Below are 25,427 nucleotides of genomic sequence, written 5' to 3'. Positions count from 1 at the left end.
CGAAATCAATTCCAAGGCGATCCGTTGACTTTGTCGTTTCACGAATGTTTTTTTTCTGAATTTATACGTAATGTAACGTAGCATCGATCGTAATACGACTATGTAGAATAGTGAGTTTAAGATGGAGTTTGTCGCAAGTAGACTGTGGATGTCGATACGACGATTCTTATTTTTATAGATATCGAGAGACACGATCGTTCGGATGTGCCAAGTTACCTGGATTCCGGAGAATTTGATGCCAGATAACTTGATTAATGTTTTCAGATATACGTGCTTGACGCTTATAGGGAAATCCCATCTTTTAATACGTATGGTATGGTCAATGAATGAGGATAGAATCGGTGGAGACCTTGGAGTTTGGAACATGGAAGATGCGAATACCACGGTTACACAGTCCTTGGATTTCGATGCTGAAAATAATCGAGTAACGTATGTTTAGGCACGCGGAGTCTGGAAACTGTTTATACAGAAAATATAGATGATCAGGCTGAATCACAGAGTTCGATGGATAAATTTTGAGAAATGCGAGAAAAAGCCATTTATACACTGCGAGAATGGTTCATCAACATACGAAATGTCTGATCTTTTGTATTAATTTTCTAAACAATTTTCTTTCTTTTTTTTTTACAAACATTAGTATCTCTCTTGTGGATCATTTCATTCATCGTTTTAAGCCTGAGAATTTTCTCTTTCATATATGCGATTTCAATTGTTTTGTTTAAACAGATATCGCGAGGCATAACTTCATTAAGCTCGGACATATTCCGTGTCATAATCTGATTGAATAACAAACGAGTGTTTTTTTTTTTTCGACGATCCAAAGAGCATTCTGTGGTTAAAAAATATGGAAAATTTCGTGTGACTGTATTCGTAACGCGTTGTAAATGCAAGTCGTTCCAAAAATAAAGATCAAACGATACTTTTCCTTGCATTTTAAAATGTCGAAACGAGGAAATGCAAGGGAAACGTTCGAAACGAATTCGAGGCAAACGGTGGTGTTCGTAAAATTAAAATTAGCATAAGTTATGGGAAGGCGAATTCCCCGTGACAGGTTAGAACGAAGTTAACGCGACCCACGCGACCACGATATTTATAAAGCCTGGAAGTATCCGATTAACGGAGAGATTTAAGGTATCACGGTTGCATCGGGTCGTTCGTCTCGATCGAATATTCATGAGCACGAAATATAGCGCGAGGATGACAAATAGGCGACTAATTTCATGCTGCATACCAAAAAACCCACACGGACGTATCTATCTCGTTGAACGTTTTCACGGTTCGTACCAGCCTTGCACTCCGATCTCGATGAAAAATGTTTCGAATCGAATCGATAGCCGTAACTAGAGGACACCATGTAGATACAAAGTGATCGACCCTGTAATTTCTTGAAAATTTCTTTTAGAGAAACTTTCCAAGAAACTCTTGCTGCTTAATCCTTAGCATCGGTAAATATTGTGTTAGTTTTTTACATTTTCCTCCCACTTCAAACTTGATTATACCTATTTGTAGCAAACACAAACATAACCGCGCCTAGGCGAAGTCTAAATATGCTAACAAAATATTGCGACAATATTCTCAAGAAGTTTTCCTCATAGTCTTTCTTCAAACGCGATCATACCTAACGTACTTTTCCTCTCACGTAGAAAATATTTATACGTACATTTTTAAACGTAACGACGTCTAATTCGTACTTAATCCTAACTATACCTAATCTTAGCAAAACGAAATTTAGCTATGTTGGGAAATATTATAAATAATATTCGCAAGAAATTTCTACAATTTTCCTTTCAAATTGTACCACTATTCTAAACCTAACCATACTCATTTCCAAACTTAACCATATTCGACTGTAATCGATTTCAAATCCAAACAATATAATTATCAGAACGAATCTGTCTCGTCGATCCATTAGAAGTTAATCATCGATGGTTTCGACAAACATTTATCACTTTAAGCTTCAAACTATTGAAACATCTTGAAACGGTTAACAACGAACGATCGTAGCTTACTTTCACTCATCGTATCCCGTTTCGCGTTCCTTTATCATGACAGCTTTCCCATTAAGTATCACTCACGATGAACAAAGGCCATAAATATTCTCGTATCGTGATAGACAATCAATTTCTGTAAGATGCTGGGCAAGAATCAGAGGAAACGTACGTATGAATCGAGTATCCATTGAATAATTTTTAATCGTGCAACACGTTCGATTTCATAAGCGATTTACATGATTCGTATATCGGCGGTCTGCCAGGAAGAAACGATTCGATGAAGACACGGGGTTAAGAATAATTAATTTCAGTCGCTAGGAACGTCTGGACTGGATGACAAATTACTTCCGGATCCCATTACTAGCCTCGTAGCGTAGTTAGTACCGCGTAAGAATAATTCGTGATCTCAGGCGAGATTAATCACGGAAAGGACGATGAAACGACAACAATAGGAAACAAGAGAACGAACGTTCCTATGAACCTTTCTAAAAATAACGCCTCTTCCCTGATCATTCATCTTTCGCGCGTTTCGGTCGGTTCGATCGCGCGGTTTTTCATAAATTCGTGAAAAATGTTTATTTTCAATTTCAGGAAGTTTCTGGTACTCGTTCGTGACGTTCCTGGCACGCGTTCCGAGACTCGTCACTTGCTTTCTGAAAAATATTTCAACGTACCGCTGAATCGTTTGGGAAGATCGCAAGGAGAAGAAAAATTTAAACGCGATATATCTTCGCAGAGTTAATATGGAATTTATAGAATTAGGATTTATATAGAATTAATATTTTATTGAATCGCGTATCATTCGTTTCCTTCGACGATTTCTCGTCAAATATTTACATATGAAACTTATTGTTGGTACGTGGATTGCCAAACGCGTTACGAACTTTTCAGACAACCAAATAAAGCTATGGAAAAGATCTTTTATTATCTTTCTCTGCACAAAAATAAATTCACCGGGAGATTCTTTTCCTCGAGAAACAAAGAGGCAAAGCTACTCGTGTTTTTCCTGCCAGCGTTTCCTGATTCTTGGTTGCCGGAGGAACTCGAAACAGTAGTTTATCACGGAGGTAGTGCACGTACATACGTAGGTGCCTCCTCAAAGCAGCTGATTCGTATCCATCATCCTTTTGTCTAGAGGCAGCCGAACCCCCACGACGATTTAACTTACGAATTAATCAACCGTTGGTGGAACGAAGTTTCGTACCACGGCGTCACTCATTATTCTTCTTACGCGGCCAGATAAATGACGGCAGTTAATTACGAACACGTAGAACCCCGTGGCAAACCGCGACCCACCCGGACAACTGGAGAACTTGGTGTAATTTCATTTTGCCAACGAGTCGACCAACGATCTCTGATGTCTTCTCTCGATACGTATAATGATTTACCTAAAATTGATAAAAAAAAGAACAAAAATATTTCCCATACTGATACGTAACAATTTTCGTTTCTTATCGACAAACGTCACGGCAAACATTGTTGACGAATCTCTAGAATTCAATCTATGCGCAAGTGACAACTCAGGCTAAGAGTTTCATTTCATTAAACTTATACATATTGCGTTGGTAACTAAGTGATTGCGGATTTTGTCATTAGGTGGTATTGACAAAATCCGCAATCACTTAGTTGCCAACTCAATATGTACGTATAGAAATTCTAAGAACTTGAAACTTTAAGAAAATGCGATACAAAGAATACAATAGAATAATATACAATGGAATTTCTTCCTCCCTAAATGGATTAATATTTTTAATCGATCTTTTTGCATCGCAGTATGATATATGAATCGGTACGATCAGTTTCTGGATAAAGTTAACGTTACTCTTAACAAGTACGATGCTCTGATATTTCCTTCCTGATTTTGTAATATCTTCTCACAGCCGGAATTAGTCATTATGCGCCTCTTGCTCTTTTCCGGAAATCACGGAAGGAAGTAAAATGGGTAACTGGGTCGACAGAATGAACCACAACGATTCTTCAAAATCTGTCGGGCCATTCGTTATCTCGACAGAGTAAGCCCAACGACCACGCTTACCAGGATAATTACCGAGTCGAGCGTGGCTGGGTCTCAGTTGACCGATTAAAAATCGCGATCCGCTTGTCTCGCTTATCTCCTCCCCTTTTGTAACGAACAACCGACGGCGGCGTCGCGTCGGTCAGGCGGTGCGCGTGGGTTCCGCGATCCCGACGGTGATTCAGGTTAATCATGATTGCGCGAGGAAAACGACACGACGGAGAAAGAAAACTCACGAAGGTCGGGCACGATTTTCCACGAGCTTTTCCGATTCTCATACGTATACATAGCGTTTCTTTCCTCTGCTTGGAGGAACGAAGTCAAGGTTCGATACGATGATGCTTCGTGTTGATAAGATTAATATCTTATGAATATTTTGTTTATGATCGTCATTATTCCTCTGATATTGGTTGACTGAAGCACGAGACTCGTACTAAAGGAATCAAAATATACAAATATACAATAAATATTGCAACGAAAAAAGAAACATTTGCTTGCATAGTCGATAAAAACGAACAGTTGCAAATCCGTAAAATTTCTATAGGAAATTACGCATTAATCATTTTGTCCGCTTCGATGTTAACGCTACAACTATTCTTTAATGTACATATACTTGAATTTCATAGATACGTTCATAGATACGTATGCGATACGAGACTGAATATCTCTAAATACAAATTGCGTGTAATATCTCAATATTTTGCTGGAGGCACATCGTTCTGACAATAGATAACAACTACTTAAAAACAGCTACTAGAAAAAGCGTAGACATAATGCTGTATTTTACGTTTGCTAATCCATAGCTAGCCAAATAAATTGGAAATATGAATTATAGATTAAATAATCGTACGTACATACTACAGATTGGATAATCTAATAAGGTGGAAGAATTCGAGCGTTTTTGAACTTATTTGGCAAGATACATTTTCACGTGAATCACACCTTCGACTATCTTGGTATTAGTCATAACTGTCACAGAAAAATGAAAGAATTTTTATGAATTACCGCGACAAGATTTAATCAATGTAATGAGATAATTACGAATTCTGATACTGACAGGTGATTTTCTTTTGACACTTAACAAGGTTCTGATACTTTACTCGTGCCTTCGTACTCTGGTGAACGAGGCGCATTAATAATCATGCTACGACGTCGGCTCTCGTCCGTGGGGGAGGGGGGTCTAATCGAAAGCGCGCGTATGACTCACAACTCGCGATTGTCGTGCGATGCACGCTTGACACGATTTGCTGGACTTACTTGGAGGAACGAGGAAAGTCCCAGCTTCGTTACTTGGAATCCCCCCGATTGACCGTCTGCGGACGTGTCATGGAGAAATTGTACGAATTTTGTTGACAAAGAAAGAGAGAGAGAGAGAGAAAGAAAGAGAGAGAGAGAGGCAGGCTACAAACGAATATCGTCGCAATTGGAATTTTCGGCACGTTCCGAAATTGCTGACCATGCCGAATATGGTATTTAATGCCAGAAATATTGTCGATTAAAAAGAGGAAAGAAACGAAGGAGCAGAAACAGACTATGCGCGTGTTTTAGAAAAGTCATAGGAAATCTAAAAAATATATGTAAATCTAAAAAAAGATCTAAGAAGATCTAAAAAAGTTTCTATAAAAAGATAGAAGCCAGGCATTTTTCTTGGATTATATTCGAAGTTGTTTTAATCGTTAAAACGATAATGAGATTGGAACATAAAACTACGGCAGAGTTGTAAAAGTAAAAGGAAGACCACGTTAGTCGATAATCGCGTTAACCTTTAGAAAACCACGTGCAATTTCGGAAAGGTTTGAAAATTTTCCACGGAGCAATAAAATTGGCTACGTTGCCGATTTCACAGGTGTTTTTAACAGGTCCGCTTTCGTAGTTCTCGGAATCGAGCTCGTTCCACTTACAGCATCGCTGGCAAAGATCGCTGCGACGATGTTTTATTCGGCGTTTAAATATTTTATAACCGCGTTAAAAGCGCGCAAGTATGGCGACTCTGTCAGTAACGTAGAAGATGGACAGAACTGGGTGCCTGTGGCAAAAGACAAAATTTATGGAACTAGCTGGATCAAAAGACGTCTCGTGTCTGTCCACCGTTGGCATCTGACGTGTTTTGCTTTCGACTTGTCTCTTTCCACGCGAATGATCACGAGTTTGTCAGATTAAATGGGTTAAAGATCAAAACCGAACTCCTGGATATCTTTATCGAGCAGCGTTGAGTCGCAAGATTGAAAAATTTGGAGCACAAGATTCCATGAATGAAGTTTCGTAAACTCGTAACTGGGACAAAATGTGCGTTACAGAAGATCGATTGTTCGTTAAAAGAACGTTGTTTAAACAAAGTTAAGATAAAACAGTGTTAGAATGCCGAGAATTTGGTAATCTTTAACTTCACCTTGAAGCTCTTCTTAAAACATAAAGATTTATTCTCTGTTGATACGAAAGCGAGATTGTAACGAAATATTCGGCAATCGGTTGTACGATTTGTGTCAAATGTCCATTTTCATTTTTAATCTGTTCGTTGGAAGAAGAATCCAGAGAGATACATTTATCGTACCTTTGTCAGATATAATATCAAATATTATTTATTTCGACACATATTAAGAAATAGAAAAGACAAATCTACGCAGAAGCTGGAATTATAAATTGTCTTAATTCTTAAATATCGAAGAACGTTGCTTGGTTAACTTGATAATATAAATCGTTAAATTACACAATATATAGCGACGTTGTTGATTTCTTGCCAACCGTTTAACCGGAATAACACCTCCAAATAAAAAAAAACACAGGACGAAGTGTTCCAACCTTCCAACAACTAAACTTTCACGAAACAAGTAAACGGACCAAGAAAAGTTAAAGTTCCTCGAACTTTAGAAACGACTGACAACGTATTTCGAGGAAGCGGACGATATCCAGGTGAACGACGTTTCTCAGAGTCGCCTGAATTTCTTTCCATCGTTCCAGAATAGGTTCGACGGCGATCGTTTTCCAGAAACTCGTCATCGCGAAGATAAATGTACAGACAAGTAGCTGCACCTTCCCAGCGCGCCGCCGTGAAATAACGACATTAATAATGAATCACGCGGCAATTTTGCTTAAGTTTTACGATGGTGAACGTGTCGAGCCTAGTGGGCGGCTGTCGAAGGTCTGCCAGGCTATCTCGCCGCGTCGCGGGATCGATCCGCGACCATTTTTTCCGTCGCCAGCGGAATTAATGTATCTGCACCGCTTCCAGGAACGTGACACTAATTGCAAAGGACGACTGGAAGAATGGTGACACGCGTATATCTCTATGGAGAATTGTAACACACGCAATTTATTCACTTTGTTTCTTGCTTGTTAAAGACGAACGTTTGAACGATGATTTCGTATGATTTATTCGAGCAGAAAGCCCTTCTAACCTACTCTACGTATCGGCGATGAATTCTACGAACGATTTCTATGGGTGCATTCCATGAATGATTAGCGAAATGAAAAATCACCGTCGATTGAATCCACTTTTCTAGATGGACGACTATTCTGTGAACAAAAATCATAAGCAGCAAGAAATATCAGCAGTGATCTCCTGTTATACGTGGTTCTTCTATGAAGACGTTTAGGATTGATGGAGATCTACTGTGCTTACTCTAGAACAGCATCATGGTAAAGAAAATAGGGGAGGAAAATGAAAACCTGTAGAATGGAATGTACGAACCGAGAGCCACCAAACTCACGCTTGTTCGCAATTATCTATGCAGATCCACCCTTACTCTAATAAACCCAGTACACTCTTAGATCATACATTCTAAGATGAATTCGCTCGACTAGGCGCTACTCAAAATTTTGTCCGAGAAAATGAAATTTATATGCGCTCTATCGATGATCGATAATCAAAGTAATTGTTTTTGGTAATTGCAGAAACAAAATGCTGATTCTATATAAGTTAAACGAGTGGTAAAACTGAAAAATGACCTACCCGTTAGTCAGCCCCGATCTTAACGCGATCTCTATCCTACGAATGTCCATGAAAATGATAAAACCAACCTTACAATCTCTCGGAATCCTTGCACCATCAAATACTTAGCACCTAACCGCATAGACCATTGTCCAACCGTAAGCTACATGCAACATTTTATGAACATGGGAACACGGCTGAGAAAAGGGAAGGCAGAAGAGGTCAAGAGCCAGTGTTACGCAAGAAAATGCGCTTTCGCGAGCGGCGATAAGCGTTACTTTAGCGGCGGGTATCCTTTTGTCCGTCCTGCGCCGCGGTTTCTCGGCCGTCTTAATGACCGATGCAAATACACGTCGTTAGGCCTTGTTGGGCTCGTTTCGCTACTATTTGTCTTTATAGCTGCGGCATCGGTGCTCTTGCGTCCCCTTTGCATACGCTATCGCGACGAGGACCGAGCGGCCGGCGTCGAGTGATTTCTTTTTTCACGCGGGTTTGATGGGTTTTCCCGCGCCTCTAGATGAACCTCTTACGGAATGGTTACTTTAGAGAACCTCGTTTACGATGATGATGATGATGATGATGACGATGACGACGACGACGACGACGAGGACGACGATGGTGGCGGTGGTGATTGCGCTGGTTTAATGGCGATCTTATTGTTTGTTTAGAGGAGATGGTGGAAATACGTATGATGAAGCGTGTAAATTGGTTTTTAAAAAGGCTATAAAGAAATTTATCGTAGATTGCAAACGATGGAATAATTGTACGTTGCGCGAGGCACTGTGTGTGATTTATAGCGACTTAAATTCATGTTTATTTCAATTTCAAGCAAAGCCAAGAATTTTACGAATTTTTGTTATTTCCGCCTTACTAGCGAAGGTCACAGTTGGCGCCAGAAATCAGTCGGGGTCTCAACATGGTTATTTAAATCGACTGACCACTCGGAATCGCATAGTCGAATTCGTTCAACAAACTTTAACGTAGAGTACGAGATATAAATACCAATCGTTTGACCGAATATATTTTGTGTATTTAATATCCTACATACTCGATCTATTCCACGTGTTTTTACGAAGTAAGTATCGCGAAGAAAGCACGCGTAGAAGAAGCGAGAAGAAGCGCAGCATTAAATGCCCCAAAATTTCCACCGATATGAATCTATCAAATTTCTCTGAAAAATTACAAATTGCTGGTTTCCACCGCTCTTGGTAATCCCGGAATTAATTCTCTAGCATCCAACGGTCCGTCTTCCTTTCGCTACTTTCATTAAGATGGACTTGGCGGCACGGTGCGACGTTCCCAATTGCAACAGGATGAAGGTGCGCAACCTTTGATGGCTGACGATTGAAACAAAGCGAAGCAATACCGAAGTTCTTCGTTTCAATTCAAAGGGTTAACGAGGGCCGTGTACGCGAGCTAATTAGGATGTCGCCTAGACCGTTTATTTTCGTCGGGACCAGGACGTGTCACAGCCGAAAGGGCAGTTCGAAATGTCGCGACAACGACGCTTTTAATCGTCTTGCCTCATCGAGGGTAACGACGACTGAAACGAACCCAGTCTGTCATGGTTTCTTCATTGCCGTTTATATGCACCAGCGAATTTAATGATCCACGCGAGGAGATTCTCTGATTCGGTACTTTTGTCACTGTTCGGTCATGGGTCTTGATACATTGGCGTAATGAAGGCGAAGAGGTCTACTGGTATACGTCTTAAGCAGCATAACTACGAGTTGAGCGTAGAATTTTGATTAGTTTGTTGGAGTTTCATTTGCGACGGTTTATTGATAGAAAATTTAATTTGTAAACATGTCAGAGTTTCTTTCATTTGGAGGTATATATGTGTTCCTTTATGATCCCTGGGATTACTTTGGAAGTAGACGATTGAAGCAACTGTTCTTCGAGTCATTCTGCTCAAGTTCGAAGAAATTTCTCGAATCTTTTTGTCAATTTATTTTCGTTGGAAATTTGTTTCGAGTCGAAGATCCCGTAAAAATATTCTCTGGAATTCTGTTGATAAATTTCGGAATCAACCCTTTAAGAGTTCTACGATAAAATTCGATCAAACGTTCAGTCGATGTTCTTCGTTTCTATCGTCCAGCATTTGTCACTATATCGTTCTCAAAACATTTTAAAAAATTAATTAATCTCTTTTCCCTTGCATCAGATATCTCCACGTTGAAGTAGATACTCCATAATGTTCACCTCTGATCTCCTATCGTTGCAATGATTCAAGCCGAATTTTTAAATTGCAAACAAATAACGCAATTGTCAGAATATCTAAAAATGATTTTCCAATCTAAAGACAAGTCTAACTGGAATTATCAATAAAGGTGATCTAAGACTTTTAAATCGTGCTATTACAAAGTATTATATTTAGGTTTGTGTGTACATCTGAAAAGCAACGAACGAAAGATGATTCAATTGGAAAGAATTATTCATTTCGTATCTAGAAACGTTGTTGTGTTTTCTCGAACTCGAACCGCGAATTGGACGACGTTATTCGCGGAACATCGGACCGGATGGAGCGTATCGCGACTCCAATTACGCAATTTTCTTCCGCGGACGAGTCGCGAGATAAGTGCGACCAAAGCGGCTTCGATGTCGCGTGAAACTGAAGAAATTAACCACGGTTAGTTGTATCTTCTTTGTTTTCGTAACTCTATGCTTGTTTTCTGATCGTTATATAATTTCGTGTTATTTTCTGTGTCCGTTATTAAATGCAAATATCGAAGAACGATTATAGATATGACATTTGTATGAACGCGTCTGTAATACGATGTAGCTTACAGTTAAAAAATAATTTGCGAATTTTATAACAAGTTAACAAATATACTTCTTAGAAATTGTATTTTCTAAAAATGGAAGAATTCTTTCTTCGATCTTACTTCAACTGTATATCTTCTATCGTAAATTATAAATTCCTATAGATATCTATTACAGATACAGGGTACAGGATAGAATTATTATTATTACTAGAATAAAAATGATTTTAATATTTCGAAATATTTGTTTTTCTCCTTATGAGAACAGGAAGCGTCGCAATTTCTGTGTTCGATATTTCGTAATAGCAGTGCCTCTCGAATTTCGCCTCGATCAAATGAACTCGTTTGAACTCACAAAGTTTTCACACCGTGGCAAATTCCAAGCGTTTTCGACTACTCAGCAAACAGGTCGAAAACTCCATCACTCAGGTGAGAATCCTCTTATCGTATAATTTCTATTTTTACTAATATTTCATACTTCCTGATATCTTCTTCGGATGTGTCTGGAGTTTTATGTAAAAATACGATCAATTTATGAGCACGTACACTGTTTTGATATATTTTTTGACATTCTAGTTTTCGTCAGTTACAGAATAATTGTAGTTAGTATGTGTGTATCGATATAATGAATGCAGCGTTAATTATTCATTCGATTAAATGGAAATCGATAGATGATTCATATTCAACTGCGCATACAATGCATTCGCATACTTCATTATTATGCGTAGCTATGTCAGATCCACAGTTATAAAGTACAAAAAACTTGATTAATAGAACAGCTAAATATATCGATCGAAATCACGAACAAAACAAATTCGCATAGCTTTCATTACGCAATTTTTCTAATAATCGCATGTTCATATGGTAATAGTGATTTATCCGTTGTAACATCGTATCCATCGCAAACTATTGAAATATTACAGGTAATTTATAACTGTTAAAATCCTTCGTTCCAAGAACGGAACTGAAATTCTGGATTCCAGTCAAATTTGTTAAAAAGACTATACGACGAGTATATGACTCGACGTTGTAAGTCACGCAATGCGTCAATCTCCATTAAAATTCAACATTTCAATCCGACTCGTTCAAGCAACAAAATGGAGAGACGTAGGAGACACAGAAATAGCGAAACTCTTGAAAAGAGCAAACGCAAATCTTCTCTTCTAAACGTCCTATTTAGAGCATTTTAGTAGTTCGCTGAAAAACCGGCTAAAATTGCAACAAACTCGCCGGTCTTCTCTCGGAGTTTTTCCACGCGTCTCAAACGTCACTCGTCTCGCGCAAGGCAGCACAAATTACTGGCAGAACAAAAACAAGACATGTCAGTCACATAACGTAGCTGCTGATGTAGGATCGCGAACGTACTAATTATCGTGGCTAGACCGCGAATTAGGGGCGTAAGACTAAACGAGAGGATGGTCGCTGCGACGACAAGTGAAGATCGTCGTCGAGACGCGTTATCGTCGGCCTCGATCTCTTCGCGCTTCTCTCCTTACGTCCGCAGGATGCGAGATTCACGTCGTTAAACGCGCGTAGTTCCTTCATCGTTCACATCCGTCGTTGACGATGGAAATGTCAGTAGACGTAAATCACGTGGCCACGATTAATCCAGACCTTCGTCTCCAATCAATCGTCTGGTTTATACGAGAAAACGAATGGTTTTCTTAATGTAAGCGACGATTACAAGCTTCTGGCATAATTAAACGCGATTAATCGTGGGAATGCTGGAGAATTGTTGCAGTGAAGTGTAATTTAACTCTGTAATTCGTATATACGTATTACGTATGGTAAAATGCAATTTACGAACGCGTGACAGTCTCGTTCTAGCTGTTAATGCCTGAAATTATCGTTCTATCGTGTCTCTGAAAGTTTTACTTCGAATATATTGTCGTTTGACGTGGACCGTAAAGAGACTTGCTTAATGACCGTGAAACCAAACTGGACGAGAGCTGTACACGCGATTTGATTTAAATATCCTTAAACTAGTACGATCTAATACGTACGTGTAGCTACAAATTGATAGTAGCTGCAAATAATTCTAGACGTTAACCTACGTTACTCCGACCTGTCAAGTCTAATTACAAACGATGCTAAACACGTTATTAACCTACACGATACTAACCTGTCGATCGAAACTTGCTACGAACTGACAGCTAAATTCGTCGGAACAACATTTGCGCGCTTCGACCTATCGACGCTCGATACAAATTGCCGCCACATAAATCCACCAAGAGTACCGTAATTGTAAAATGGCGAGAAGAAAAGAGCAAACTCAGCTGCAGGTCGAAGTGGAAACCGAGGATGATTGGCAACAGCTGTTAAGTCGAAAGGGTTTAATTCTCGCTGACGTTTACTCCGAGTGGTGTGGCCCATGTATCGCCATGGTGAGCACCCTGCGAAGTGTAAAATTAGAGATAGGAGGTGACACGATCAACTACGCGATCGTGAAGAACGATTACATCGGCGATCTCGAACGATTTCGCGGAAGAAGCGAGCCAGTCTGGATGTTTCTTCAAAATGGCAAGATGGTGAACCTCGTGTTCGGTGCTAATTGCCCCCAGCTTAGAAAACTGCTCGTAACGGAGATTAAAAGGGTGCAGAACGAGGAGGAACCGGAAATGGTGCTGGATGTGAGCACTAGAACACCCGAGGAAGAGATTAAATGGCAAGAGAAGGAAGCCATCAGGTATCGTTATCGTCAACCATCGAATAATATTTTCGAAATTTTCAACATAATTTCTTAACAATTATACCTGCAAGGTTTGAGCATTTTTTTATTCGAAATGAGAACAATAGACACGTAAAGGGGAGGAATAATTGTTTTAGCCAGAGTAAGAAAGAAGCGTATCCGAAAGTAATGATATGGGAACTAGAAATGAATTTCAAAATATCGAAATACTCAAATATGAAAGAAACATATTTGATATGAGACATGCGTTTTGAAACAACTCGATGCGATAATATTTTATCAATTCAATAAATATCAAATGGAATGTACCTACGTTTGTACATCGTATTATGTGATATTGTTATTCTGACGTAGAAATTGCACGTGTCATAGAAACGTATTATTATCTTCCTGATAAAATCGAGTAACAAATATCTATATCTTTGTCGAAAACAAAATATCAGATCAAATAACGCTAATCGTCGATTAACAAATTTTCATCCGAATAAAAACTTATTTCGATAGTAATCAGTTTTGCTACGAGTACGGTTAGTGGATAATGTTTAGCGGCTGATTGCAAAATTATCCGTTGCAAACAAGAAAAGTGGTGGAGGATCAACAACGTGCCAAGAAAGAAGCTGAGGAAAGAGAGATGTACGAGACGTTCCTGGCACAGATGATATTCGAATTGAGCGAGGTCACCGCTCTGGTTTTCTATCCCTGGGTGTTCAAGGAAGAGGGTCGACACAGGGACAAGTACCAGTGCCCTCCGTACCTCGAACTAATCAATACGCTGTTTAGACAAAATTTCGACGTGCTCGAGGAGCTTCGTGTGCAATTGAACGAGGAAACGATCGAGAAGATGTTCGTTGAGAGTAACGTGGAGATTACGAAAGAACTGGTAGCAGGTGACTTTTTAAATTCTTCGATATCCCCTTCAAAACTTTCACTTTTTATTACCGAAATTTATTATACACAGTTGTCTTTACGTATTAATGTTTTATACGAGAGCTCTGTCGTTACATTTTGCTTTTATATTTTATCGAATTTTACTAATTATTTATAGACAGTTTAATAGTATCGGTATGAATTTTTTTAAAACTTTGTGGAAAAAGAGTTTATAAATACGTAGGTTCTTTTTCACTAAATTATCCTGAACGCCATATGTCTACAACATTTTGCTTGAAATTTCGTCTCGACATTTTCGAGTGTACGGTTTGTTTAGCGGAATACGCGGAACATTGGCTGCGAGGAAGTGTTTAAAAATAGAATTGCAAACTTCAAAATAAGAACAAAGGGAAGAAACGAAAAACCGTTGATCTACTTTGATCTTCGTCGCAGGACTTTACAGGTGACATCGCTTTGACTACAATTAATTTTATATCGCGATTGTTCGATTATTCTATGTCAGGATTAATGGACGGTAGAACGATAGCGATGAGATTGAAAGGTAGACGTCCTCATCCTGATTGGCCTGTACCCTATCCCTTCGAATGTCCTAAAGGGACTAAAAGGTGTCCGACGCGAGCGATCAACGATGTCGAGGATTATCTGATACATTTGTTAACCAGCACGACTCCACTGATACACCCTAACGCTGCTCCTTCCTCCTTAAATGAGTCTTACATGGAGAGGTACGTGTACGTTCATGAACCTGATCCCGAGGATGAGGAGGATTTTCCTCGCACCGATCCCGCGGTTTGGGTACCTCCTCAGGTATCTTTAAATTTAGAATACACGAATAGAAATTAATCACTCGCTTTATACATACTTTTTGTTTCAAACTTTTCACCTCTCGACTCTTCTTTATGACTGTTTATTAATTACTTAAAGTATTATTAATTACGTTGGTTACAAAGTTTCTCGGTTTCCTCCGAGGATTATTTATTCCAGGCGAAGTAACATGCATTTTCCAACAGCTCGCATTACTCTCGCAATTCTATAGGCCAGAAGCAAGGTACACGTGTACACGACCCTTTTCTCCAATTACATGGAACTAGTGCACCCTTACGAAGAGCCCGTACCACCGGCTCCCTTCTGCGCAGTCAAGTTTTACTATTCAAAGTTCGCGGTGGTCCGTGAAACATGCGCATTGTACCCCGACGCGATCGAATATTTTGGCGCTTTCGAGTTCGATAATCCACCGATAGCCAGGCGAATAGCGTCCAGCCCCGAAGATTTCGAAAGAAAGGTTACTTAACTCTCAATTGGTATCGTTAGATCGTTAGTAACTCGACAGTTTGGATAAAATTAAACTTCTAATTTATTATATTATATTATATTATATTATGTTTTATTTTCGATTGTATTTCGTAAATTACTGTTCGTTTCTAAAATTAATATCGATATATATCTTGGAATCTAATTTGAATCGGTTGCTCGCGATCTTGACCAGTGCCAGTTCAGAAGATCAAATCTTCTTTTCTCTTTTCTTGCTATACGTACGTCGACGATATAAAATATTGGATGATTAAATATTAAACGAAGAACATTGACACAGGCAAAATATCAAACTGGTAACGAGATATTCGTAATAATCCTCCGGAGGATCAGCGACGATGCTTTTTTGTCCTTCGCGAGCATCGAGCCGTATTTCGTCACTGAAGACGATGAAAAGGCGCAAGCGATGATAGACGAGTACTTCCCCGAGGGTGCTGAAGATGTTATTCTCGAGATGTTCGAAGAAGAAGAGGAGGAAGAGGAGGAAGAGGAGGAGTATTACGGAGAAGAGGAAGTCGAAGATGAAAACGAGGAGAATAAAGAAGAAGAATTTGCGATCTACACTTTCTTATGAAATCGTATTCTTCAACTTTCATCCATTTTTTATTGCTGCACGAATGACGTGAAACTTTGATCGACAAACAGCGAATTGTTTGATTACGTGATGAACTTTGTTATGGAAATTGTCTTCTGATCGAAGAAAATGTTTTGAAAATAATTACAGTTTATAGTAGACTACTAATTGTGAGAATACGATGTTATTTATCTTGTTGATCGAACGCCACGACTTTTAAAGTTCATTGGAGCGATAATCGCCTATGCAAAAAATAAAATTTGATTCGTTTGTCAACGGACGTTCTATTTATTCGCAGTAATTTTTACACATATGTCGCGTTATATTTATCCATATGGGAACGTTCTACAACATTCGAAGATTAACTCGATATAAAAGCAGTAATACTTTTCGTAATTTTTTCTTAAATATATGATATCCCTTACCTCGTAAAACTGCAATTGCTTTTAAACGCTTATCGTAGAGTTTCCATCGTGTTTCGAATAATTCAAATGGCGGAGGCCTGTTTTTTCGCCGACCATGGATTCCATTCTTTGCGCGTTTTGGCAGAGCCGGATCATACTTGAATATTCGCTGTCGTTGGCAACGCGTTTGCGTAACTTTGGCAGAATTCCAAGCGACACCGCGGGCTCTAGAGGTTATATTACGCACCTGTCTCGCTGCCAATTTTTTAATCGTGATTCGCCAACGGGAAACGTTCGCCAAGCGACCGTCAAAACAAGGTATTCCCTTCGAATGTGTTACACTGTTGCACAGAATCATTAATCCTCGTTTATACGTTAAATATATCGTTCGTTATGTTCGCCTAATTTTTCCTCCAACTACTGGAACCGGTTACCAGGCAAATTGGTAGGCGTCGTTAGTCAATTTTTATGTTTAAACGTGGGTTATTATGATTTACAGAAAGATTTCATTTGCTTTTAGCATTTTGATAGGCAGACGATGGCTATTCGCTATTTTTGTAGAGTTGTCTTTGTCAGACGATTGGGTTATTTAATCGAAAAGGAAAAAACCAGGTTACCATAGGTATATTTATCGCGGATGAAGCTTTCGCCTAAAAAGTATCTTCTGTAATTGATTTGACAGAAGATCGAAAATTAGCGAATTATTTATCACGGTCCGGTTGTACGGTTAACCCTGCTGCATTCTTTCCTGTCGTTCTCGAACTGTTGATATATCGCGGTACGTTGATAAAAATACACTTTGTGCAGAAGGTATGAAAAATCATGAAAATATTATTTCCACGTGGTAGATCACAGTGTACACCGTAACAAATGATCGGAGTGACGTCTACGAAATGGCGCGAGATTAGCGGAAAATCAGCCGCGATCAGAGTGAATAAATTGAATCGCGCTGATCGAATTAACGAGGCAATTTGTCACGCGACCGATGCGAGAAATTCACGCGCGAATGGCACGCGAGCTCTCCAGTCCCTTTCGCGTGTATCCTCGCTAAATTTCGCCAAGCGAACCGAACAATTGAACCATTAACCGAGAAGACGTTAGTCACTCCGGCTACTCAATCTTCCAGCTAAATCGGCCATTTTCGCCCGTATTTTTGGCGCGACACTTTCGACGCCGTACAGCCTCGCAAACTTAAAAAGAACACGAGGATTTTACATGTCATTTAAATCTTGGAAAGTAGCAGTTTCTTCTGGATTTATATTTTCTTTTTTTCTTTTTTTTTTCTGAAGAAAAAACTTTATTTCTTTTCGGTTCTTCTGCGTAGTTGTTTTTTCCTGGATTTATCGGAGAACATTGATGAAAATTGAAAAGAAGGAGAGATACCGATTACGGAAGATTGAAATAATTTGTTACGATAATTCTAATAATCGCTAACAATTCTCATAGTAATTTTGCAAAATTGTGTAACGACCGTTGTTTAAAATTGAACGAATAGATATAGTGTTTATAGATAGTCTTAAAATTTGTTAGAACATCAAATAAGTCCTGTGACATCCGAAAATCCTCAAGGTTTTTAGAAACTTCTTAAATTCAAAGAAAAAGGAAAGAAAAATTGAAAGTTGCTGTTAATTTCCGATACGAAACTCAATCTCCTATCTCCGATAACCTGCGAATAATTCCCATACGGAGAATAATCGTGTCTCCATCGATTTACGATTCAAGAAAAATCGATATTCAATTTTCCGTGACAGAGCGATACAATCAAATTACCTGGCTGGTCGTGTCAATTTTTATCGATCATCGACCAAGTTAACGAGATTACCGAACGTTTATCAAAACTTCACGTTTATCTCGCAGGATCGATAGAAGCGGCTGGCGAACGTTTTCTTTTTTCATTTTCATGGCGTGATACGCACGGTAGCGCCGGAGGCGGTCAATTGCTCAAACATCGGTAATTATTGCACAAGCATTACGCAACTAAACAGCCGGATCCATGGCGAGGGACGTCGCAGGGGGAGAGTAGGAGCGAAAAAAAGGCGCAAATTACAGTTACGCCGGATAATTCGCGTCCATAGCGCGCATTACGTGCCATTAACGATCGTTTCGTCTTCTTTCCTCTTTGTTCCTCTCCATTTCCGTCGGCACGCCGATCAAGATCGTTTTTCTCGAACGCGTGAAAACGTCTACGTGCCACAAACAGCAGGATAATCGTCGTGGTTGATCGATCGCTTCGAGCGTGCATGTACACCGTACACATTGTAGCGATTGCTACCATGTACTTGCCGGGTACGGCGGGAATCCCGACTGGAATTCTTTGATAAAATAATCAAAAGGGACATTTGTGGTCACGATGAGGATTTTGCAATTTTAATTGGAATACCGCGAAACGATGCCAAAGGCTGTTGTTGCGCTCTTAATTGGAGCTAGTCTCGTATAGCACCGTTTCCAACGATCACGTCGCCGACAATCGTGATATTTTTTCCCGATATGAGATGACACGTTTCGATACTAAATTACTTAGTGTATCTTCAACGACGATAACGTTACGACAATCGATACAGGTTTTCTATTTTAAGAGGTATTTCTACGAAAAAATCAGAATTTTAGGAAACGTATGGAAATATTTGTGCGTGGAAAAGTCCAAGTATGAAAATTTAATATCCACTCGCAGCAAACGAAGATTATCGCGGAATCAAATTCAACAATTTTATTGAACGCACAGCATAAAATCTCTAAAGTGTCTTTGCTTTACATAATCGATACGCTGAATCGTAAATCTCTGATCGATTCACTTTCAGAGAATTCCAGAGATACGTTACGTTGTATACACACGTTGTACGATACGTGCGTATGATTATGTGTACAATATTGTAGTATCGTGGACGAAAGGCCTAAGAGATACCGGACGTACCATAAACCATATATCGTCGGTCCTTCGATCGAATAGTTACGCGGAAGAGGCCTGCGTGGCCCTGACCACGAGCGGTTGCGCAACACGTGCGTGGTGGAGCTAAGAGAAAAGACAAAGGGATGCTAAGGGGAGGAAGACGAATTAACAGTCAGTGTTAATTAAGAGAGTGTGAATCGATAAGTCAGAGAGTGCGAATTGCGTTGTCGAGGGGGTGTGGTCCGCGTGAGAGAGAGAGAGCGTTGGAACCGTGGTGACGAGAGTTGCAAATGAACTATTTAGTTGTCTTAATTATAATACGTTGTTGTACTTAGTTCACGTTAGACAACCATCGTTTCCTGTTTAACCAACACCTGTTTAATCCATTTTAAATAAACTACTTGTAGTAAGATGCTACAATATGTAATTCTGTAGATCATCGGAAAATGTTCGAAGTATCCTGTTTGGATAAAATTTTGACGAAGGGTGTAACCATGGCCAACGAACTCGGTAAAGTTGTTGGAGCTCGTGAAAGGTCGAGAATCGACAGAAAGTTCGGCGTACGAAGAAAGGCTCGCGTACAACTCGCTTGAAGATAAATTTACACGCGACTCCTTGACGCCGATGCCTGTTCACGTACCCTCGTTTCTTTTCCCTTCTGCGATCCCTCTGAAGCGTTCAGGTCGTTTTCTTTTCGCGTGGTCACAAATAGGAACCCCCAGGCTCCATCATCGTGCTCCGAGCGAAATTAATGGCGTCGGGACGCGGGCGAGCACGATTCACCGACGCCTGCTCCTGATTTACCGTGTCAAAGTTCACGATGAACCGATGAAACAGCGCCCCCGAGGAAATCGCTTTGTCGAAATAGTTGTCGTCGAATAATTTCCACCGATAATTCACCAGCATTCTCAATTTTTCACGAATTTCTTTTAACATTAGGATCAACAAATTTATCAAATTGTCAAATTTATTAAAATTAGGAAAACTAGTAAATTTATCAGGAGCGGACAATAGAATTATTGAAAATTCGATTATTGAAAATTCGCGGATCTTCTCGTGGAATTAATATTAATTTTTATTGCGATAGGAAATAAGAACATCGTACTATTTTAATTGCAATTGTTATAGCGATTATTGAGATATATATTTAGATGTACGTAATTTTAGTATCGAAAATTTTGCAAGGTATAAAAATTGTTAATAACAAGAACAGTTATTGTGAAATTTGTTTGACTTGAAATTTGAAAATGTTTTCGTATATTTTATTAAGACGGTAATATCTAATAATTCGTATATTCCTGCGAAACTCCGAGTTTCTTCTACAGATAGATCCTCAAAATAGAAAAGTCATTTTCTCCACAGTTTCAAGGTTTCCTCTATTTCAAAGAAGCGAAAGATCTGCCGAATGCCCGGATTCTGGAATAAAAACCAGGCTCCGAACGACTTTGATTCAAGGAAACGAGTTAAATTCGTACGCGGTTCTCAGCGTTTCCGTTTAATGGACCGATCGTTCGCTTCCGGTTTGTATGACCCACTGATCGTGAGTCAACTTATACGATACTATGAAAAGAAACACTAAGGCGACGTGTTCCTCGACCACGTTCCCGAGAAACAAACAGCTTCGATACTCGTTCTCCCAGTTTATTATTAAACATTCCGCTAAATGTTTATCGTCTGCTTTACTCGTTAACTTGAAACATTAAATACATATTTTACATATTTCTTAGAAATGGTGATACTTTTTCGATAACGTTGCGATCACGATAAAACGACACGTTTGATAATCGAATGAAAGTAAAAAATTAAATTCAACGTGTTCTTTTTCTCTTTGCGTAATTTAAAAATGTGACAAATTTCTTCAAAAATGGTAAGAAATGCTTGATAATATCGCAAATGGCGATTAAGTTACGCGTTTGTCTACGTTATCGCCACGATACCGCATAATCTAAATTTAAAATTTCGATTCACGTTCCTACAGAATCCTAGGTGCTCCGTTTTCGATATTTTTCCTGGGTTATTTCTTTCCGGATCTTTACCAAGAAAGTGACAATCGTGGTTTTCCTCATCGTCGGTCCTTGACCCCTTTAAGCATTCCCACTTCACAGCTACACCGGGACAGCTGTTCCTCGCCAATGTCAGAAGTCGAGATTTTTCCGACCTGATGGCGCCCTTTTCGCGAAGGGTTCGTCGAACCTTTGCCAATGAGCAACTTTTTTCTTCCAAACGTTTGATTCTCGCGTTCTTTCAAATATTTCAAGCTTTCATATCTTTGCTATAAATTTCATACTTCGATAATTACAGTATCGTGTCATTCTCAGACTTCTCTGCGTCAAAAGTCGTTTGCAATCTTTGATACCCAACATTGTAACCGAGTGTATCGAGCATTCATAGTTGCAAATAGAAAACGTTGCAGGGCTCGGAGAGATGCGAAGATTCTCGGGTTCCCAGGCGGTGGCGTTCGTTTGCATACCGCGTGCACAAGTTGCCACAGAAAATTACAGACCTGGTACCCGGTGGAAGTCGCGGCTAATCATCGAGGAGAATCAACAGCCAGAATCGCTGTTGGCAAGGTGACGGTTCTACTTCGCGGCCTGTGACGCACGGCTATCAATTACGTGATCCGTAACGAGATGGAAGTATTCATGGGCGAAGTATATTTTTTCCGCTCTATTCGTCGTCGACCTGGTAGTTTCCATGTAAATTTTTAGAGTTAGAAATCGTAACTTTCGAACCACGATCCTGTCCTTCTCCTAGTCATCGAGGCTTCCGGCTTTTGAACATTTCCGTGTACAAACACATTATTCTGTCATTAGCTTGATGCAACGAGAACTAGGCGTACTTTGTGATTTGTCTTCAATTTTAATGGAACGTCGAGAGGATCGAATTATCCGTCTGAGAATTTTTATAGGATCGAAGTTGAATATTTTGTTTTATCGATGTTTGCATATTTATTAATAATCTGTAATAATTATTAATAGGAAGCGAATTAATGCAAAGCGTCCTGTGAGAATGTGTTAACAACTTCGTGTCAGGTTTAAAGTGATGTAACGCAACGAAATAATGACACGCTTTTAAATAAAATATAGCAGAAACGTTGGAGTCGAAACGTGCAGCGTATTTATTACCCTGTGTGCGGTAATACAGCCGAATTTATGCATCCGCCACGAAGGATTCGCGAGATGTGCCAAAACCCACGCTGACGTAGAAACCGGCCCGCTAGCCACTCAAAATCAAATATTGGAACTGTTTAAGATACTCGTTTTATTTGAATTCGCGCAAAGAACAAGCACTGAATCTTGGTTCTAAAGGAATTAGCACGTTCCGTGCTTCAAAAAAGAAAGAAGAATTTGAATAAGAAAAACTTGCCCGAAACGCACGCTTCAATTGTACAATATCGCGTTCAAACGCAAAGTACATGAACGAATCGTTTAATTAACACTTCTTTCTTGTAAAAAAAAAATTTCGGTTAATAAAAAATCTTTTTGATGATATTAGCGAATTCTGACGATACTTTGATCATCGTATTATATGAATAATGAAATTAAAAGAAAGAAACGATTGGCGTATAAAAAGATTGCCACAGGTGAAAAACACGATAAGTCACATTTCCTGACTTTTGCGTAGAAACAAATTTAAAATGCAATATATTGTTAAACAATTCCACTTTGAAGCTGTCTGTCCATTTGATTTTTAGATCGGATATGTGTTTTTCCTACTTTTTTGAACGGTTGGAAAATGTTTAATGTAGCATTTGTTATCCACGCTAATATTAATCACGTTAAATTGGCGTAACGACGTTAATAATCATGCCCTTGGCCCCTGTAAAACATTGTCAACTTATCGTCGGCTATTTTTAAAAGACATTCTTCGAACCTACCAGATTATTTTCATTTTCAATCACGGCATATTAAGATTACAAATTTTGTTTCATCCTAAAGTGACATTAATATCACAAGATCAATAAACGTACATTTATCGTGCTTTTATCGTAATCTTCGTGCACGATATCGCGTGCGAACGCGAAATGAATCGAAATATTATTCGATCGACGCGAGACCTTTTTTCATAGCGTCGTCAACAAAATTTCAACGATTCTTCTACCACCGTGCCAACTTAGGTATGGTCGACACCCCTTAAAAAATAGCTTGTAATCCAAAATCTGCGACACGGAGGGATCCGTGGAAACAGTTACTGGTCGTTCGAACTCGTACTTCGAGTATATTCCAGCCTTCTTGCCCTACCACTACTCTTCTCATATCGTTTCCATCCAACAGCCTCCAATGATCGGCACTCTATCCCTTCTCGTGGCTGTTTTGCATCGCGCTAGACACAGCCCTCCAAGTTCGAAGGTCACGGCGAGACTGCCGCTCATCCAGATACGCCACCACTATTCGTATCTACCCGCCGAGTTGGCGCGCGCCCGGACCGCATTCCGATTGGTCGCGCGACCGAGTGGTGGGGAGACTATATACCGCGCTGCGCCGCGCGCCGCCGTCAGTACCGCGCGAACTTCATCTCGGTTGTGTTCTCACTTTGGGTTTTTGCTTCTCTGCGATATTTCGTGTCTCTTACATTGCGCTGTTCTCAAAGTCGTTCATGTTTTGAATCGTATTCCCGTGTATCCAGTGGCAGAAAAGTATTTAATTCTTATGAAAGATAATCTACTTGTCGGATACGGGCTTACGTTCTCTATATATAAAAGTGAATTTTATTTGGATATTTCAGTTAAGAATAATGGAAAGATGATAGAGAGAAGCACGTTGGATAAAACGCGTTTTTAGAGCTCGTTTATGTTATTCGATTATGTGAGAGAAAGAAGACAGTGATTATTCGGGGTTGTTGGTTGGTACATATGGACACACACAGACGCGTGGACTGTTCGAATGAGTGAGAGACCATCGACGCTGGCACGGAACGAGGAGTTGCGTGCCAATTGAAAGCCGAGATAACGAAAGAAATCGATCGAACGAAGGAACACGCTTTCGTGCTGCCATGACAATGGTCGTCAACAAGATCAACATGTCGTCGTACTCCGCGCCGCGACGCACTTTCTTCTCGGGCCTGCATACCAAGGTAATACGAAATTTTTTCATCTTCAGATTTGTACAAGTTCGCTGTCCTCGGTATTCCAAGTGACGTCGCAGAATTTTTGCAACGGAGACAGCAGATATTGGTCCGTTAAGGTCAAACTATAGAAAATTGCAATAAAATTCGAATATCGCACCAACTTCTCTGTGTTAACACTTCACGATACAATCTTTATGCTTCTAACGTTCCACTACTGTACGATAGCGACGAAGTTCGGTTCGCGTAAATGACATTTATGTCAGCTCCAAACGTTTTACTCAAATTTTCTATATTCTGTGACTAAGATCCACCGTATCGTCTATCACAGAAATTCACCGTATTCCATCGTTAAAATTCGTTCACAAAAATATTTTCTCACCGATGTACACTGTATACTACCATCGAAAATTAATTGTACATATTCTGTTACTATAATAATCACCATTCATCTATTTTTATTAATCGCTAAAGTAGAAGATCAGATACCAGTCGTTTTCAATGGTTTCGCGTTTGCAGCGTCAGAGTACAATAGAATTTTATTTACTCGAAAGAAATTGTAATATTAACGCTAATCCACCGATCTAAACGTAAAGTTTGAATTACTTGAATGAAAAATCGCGAATCACCGGTCTCCGGTTATACACACTGTTTGTCCTTCGAGAGATTCGCGCAAATCGAACTCTACTGTGTAGTAAACACGTAAGATTAATAGTCGTTTAACCAACCCTGTACCCTAATCGCGGATTCTTGGAGAACGGTGTTCGAGCGTAGTCGGTCGTTTCTACGGTATTTCCTCGATTTAGCGATAAGCGCGGTGTCCCTGATCCTCGCGATCAGTTGGTTGGCCTGCTCATTGGATTAACGGTTTTACCGGTTGAGTCGTTCGCTGAAGAAACGCCTGCCGACTTATGG

At 39.6% G+C, this 25,427-nt stretch overlaps 2 protein-coding genes across 2 annotated transcripts in view; both read left to right on the top strand.

Annotated features, from left to right (window-relative positions):
• Positions 1-25,427, top strand: part of LOC117235418 (sterile alpha and TIR motif-containing protein 1) — a 138,715-nt gene that overhangs the window by 44,137 nt on the left and 69,151 nt on the right. The gene's annotated exons all lie outside the window — the stretch shown is intronic.
• LOC117235426 lies at positions 12,677-16,433 on the top strand. The gene is made up of 5 exons (XM_033497433.1): positions 12,677-13,381; positions 13,964-14,271; positions 14,775-15,079; positions 15,309-15,554; positions 15,864-16,433. The coding sequence occupies exons 1-5, from the start codon at positions 12,945-12,947 to the stop codon at positions 16,155-16,157; spliced, it is 1,590 nt and encodes a 529-aa protein (XP_033353324.1). The 5' UTR covers positions 12,677-12,944; the 3' UTR covers positions 16,158-16,433.

Source organism: Bombus vosnesenskii, unplaced genomic scaffold, assembly GCF_011952255.1.
Source record: "Bombus vosnesenskii isolate JDL3184/JDL3185 unplaced genomic scaffold, Bvos_JDL3184-5_v1.1 scf7180000013316, whole genome shotgun sequence".
Lineage (NCBI taxonomy): Eukaryota > Metazoa > Arthropoda > Insecta > Hymenoptera > Apidae > Bombus > Bombus vosnesenskii.
Note: the sequence above shows the minus strand (reverse complement) of the source record. Positions and strands in the feature narration are given on the sequence as shown.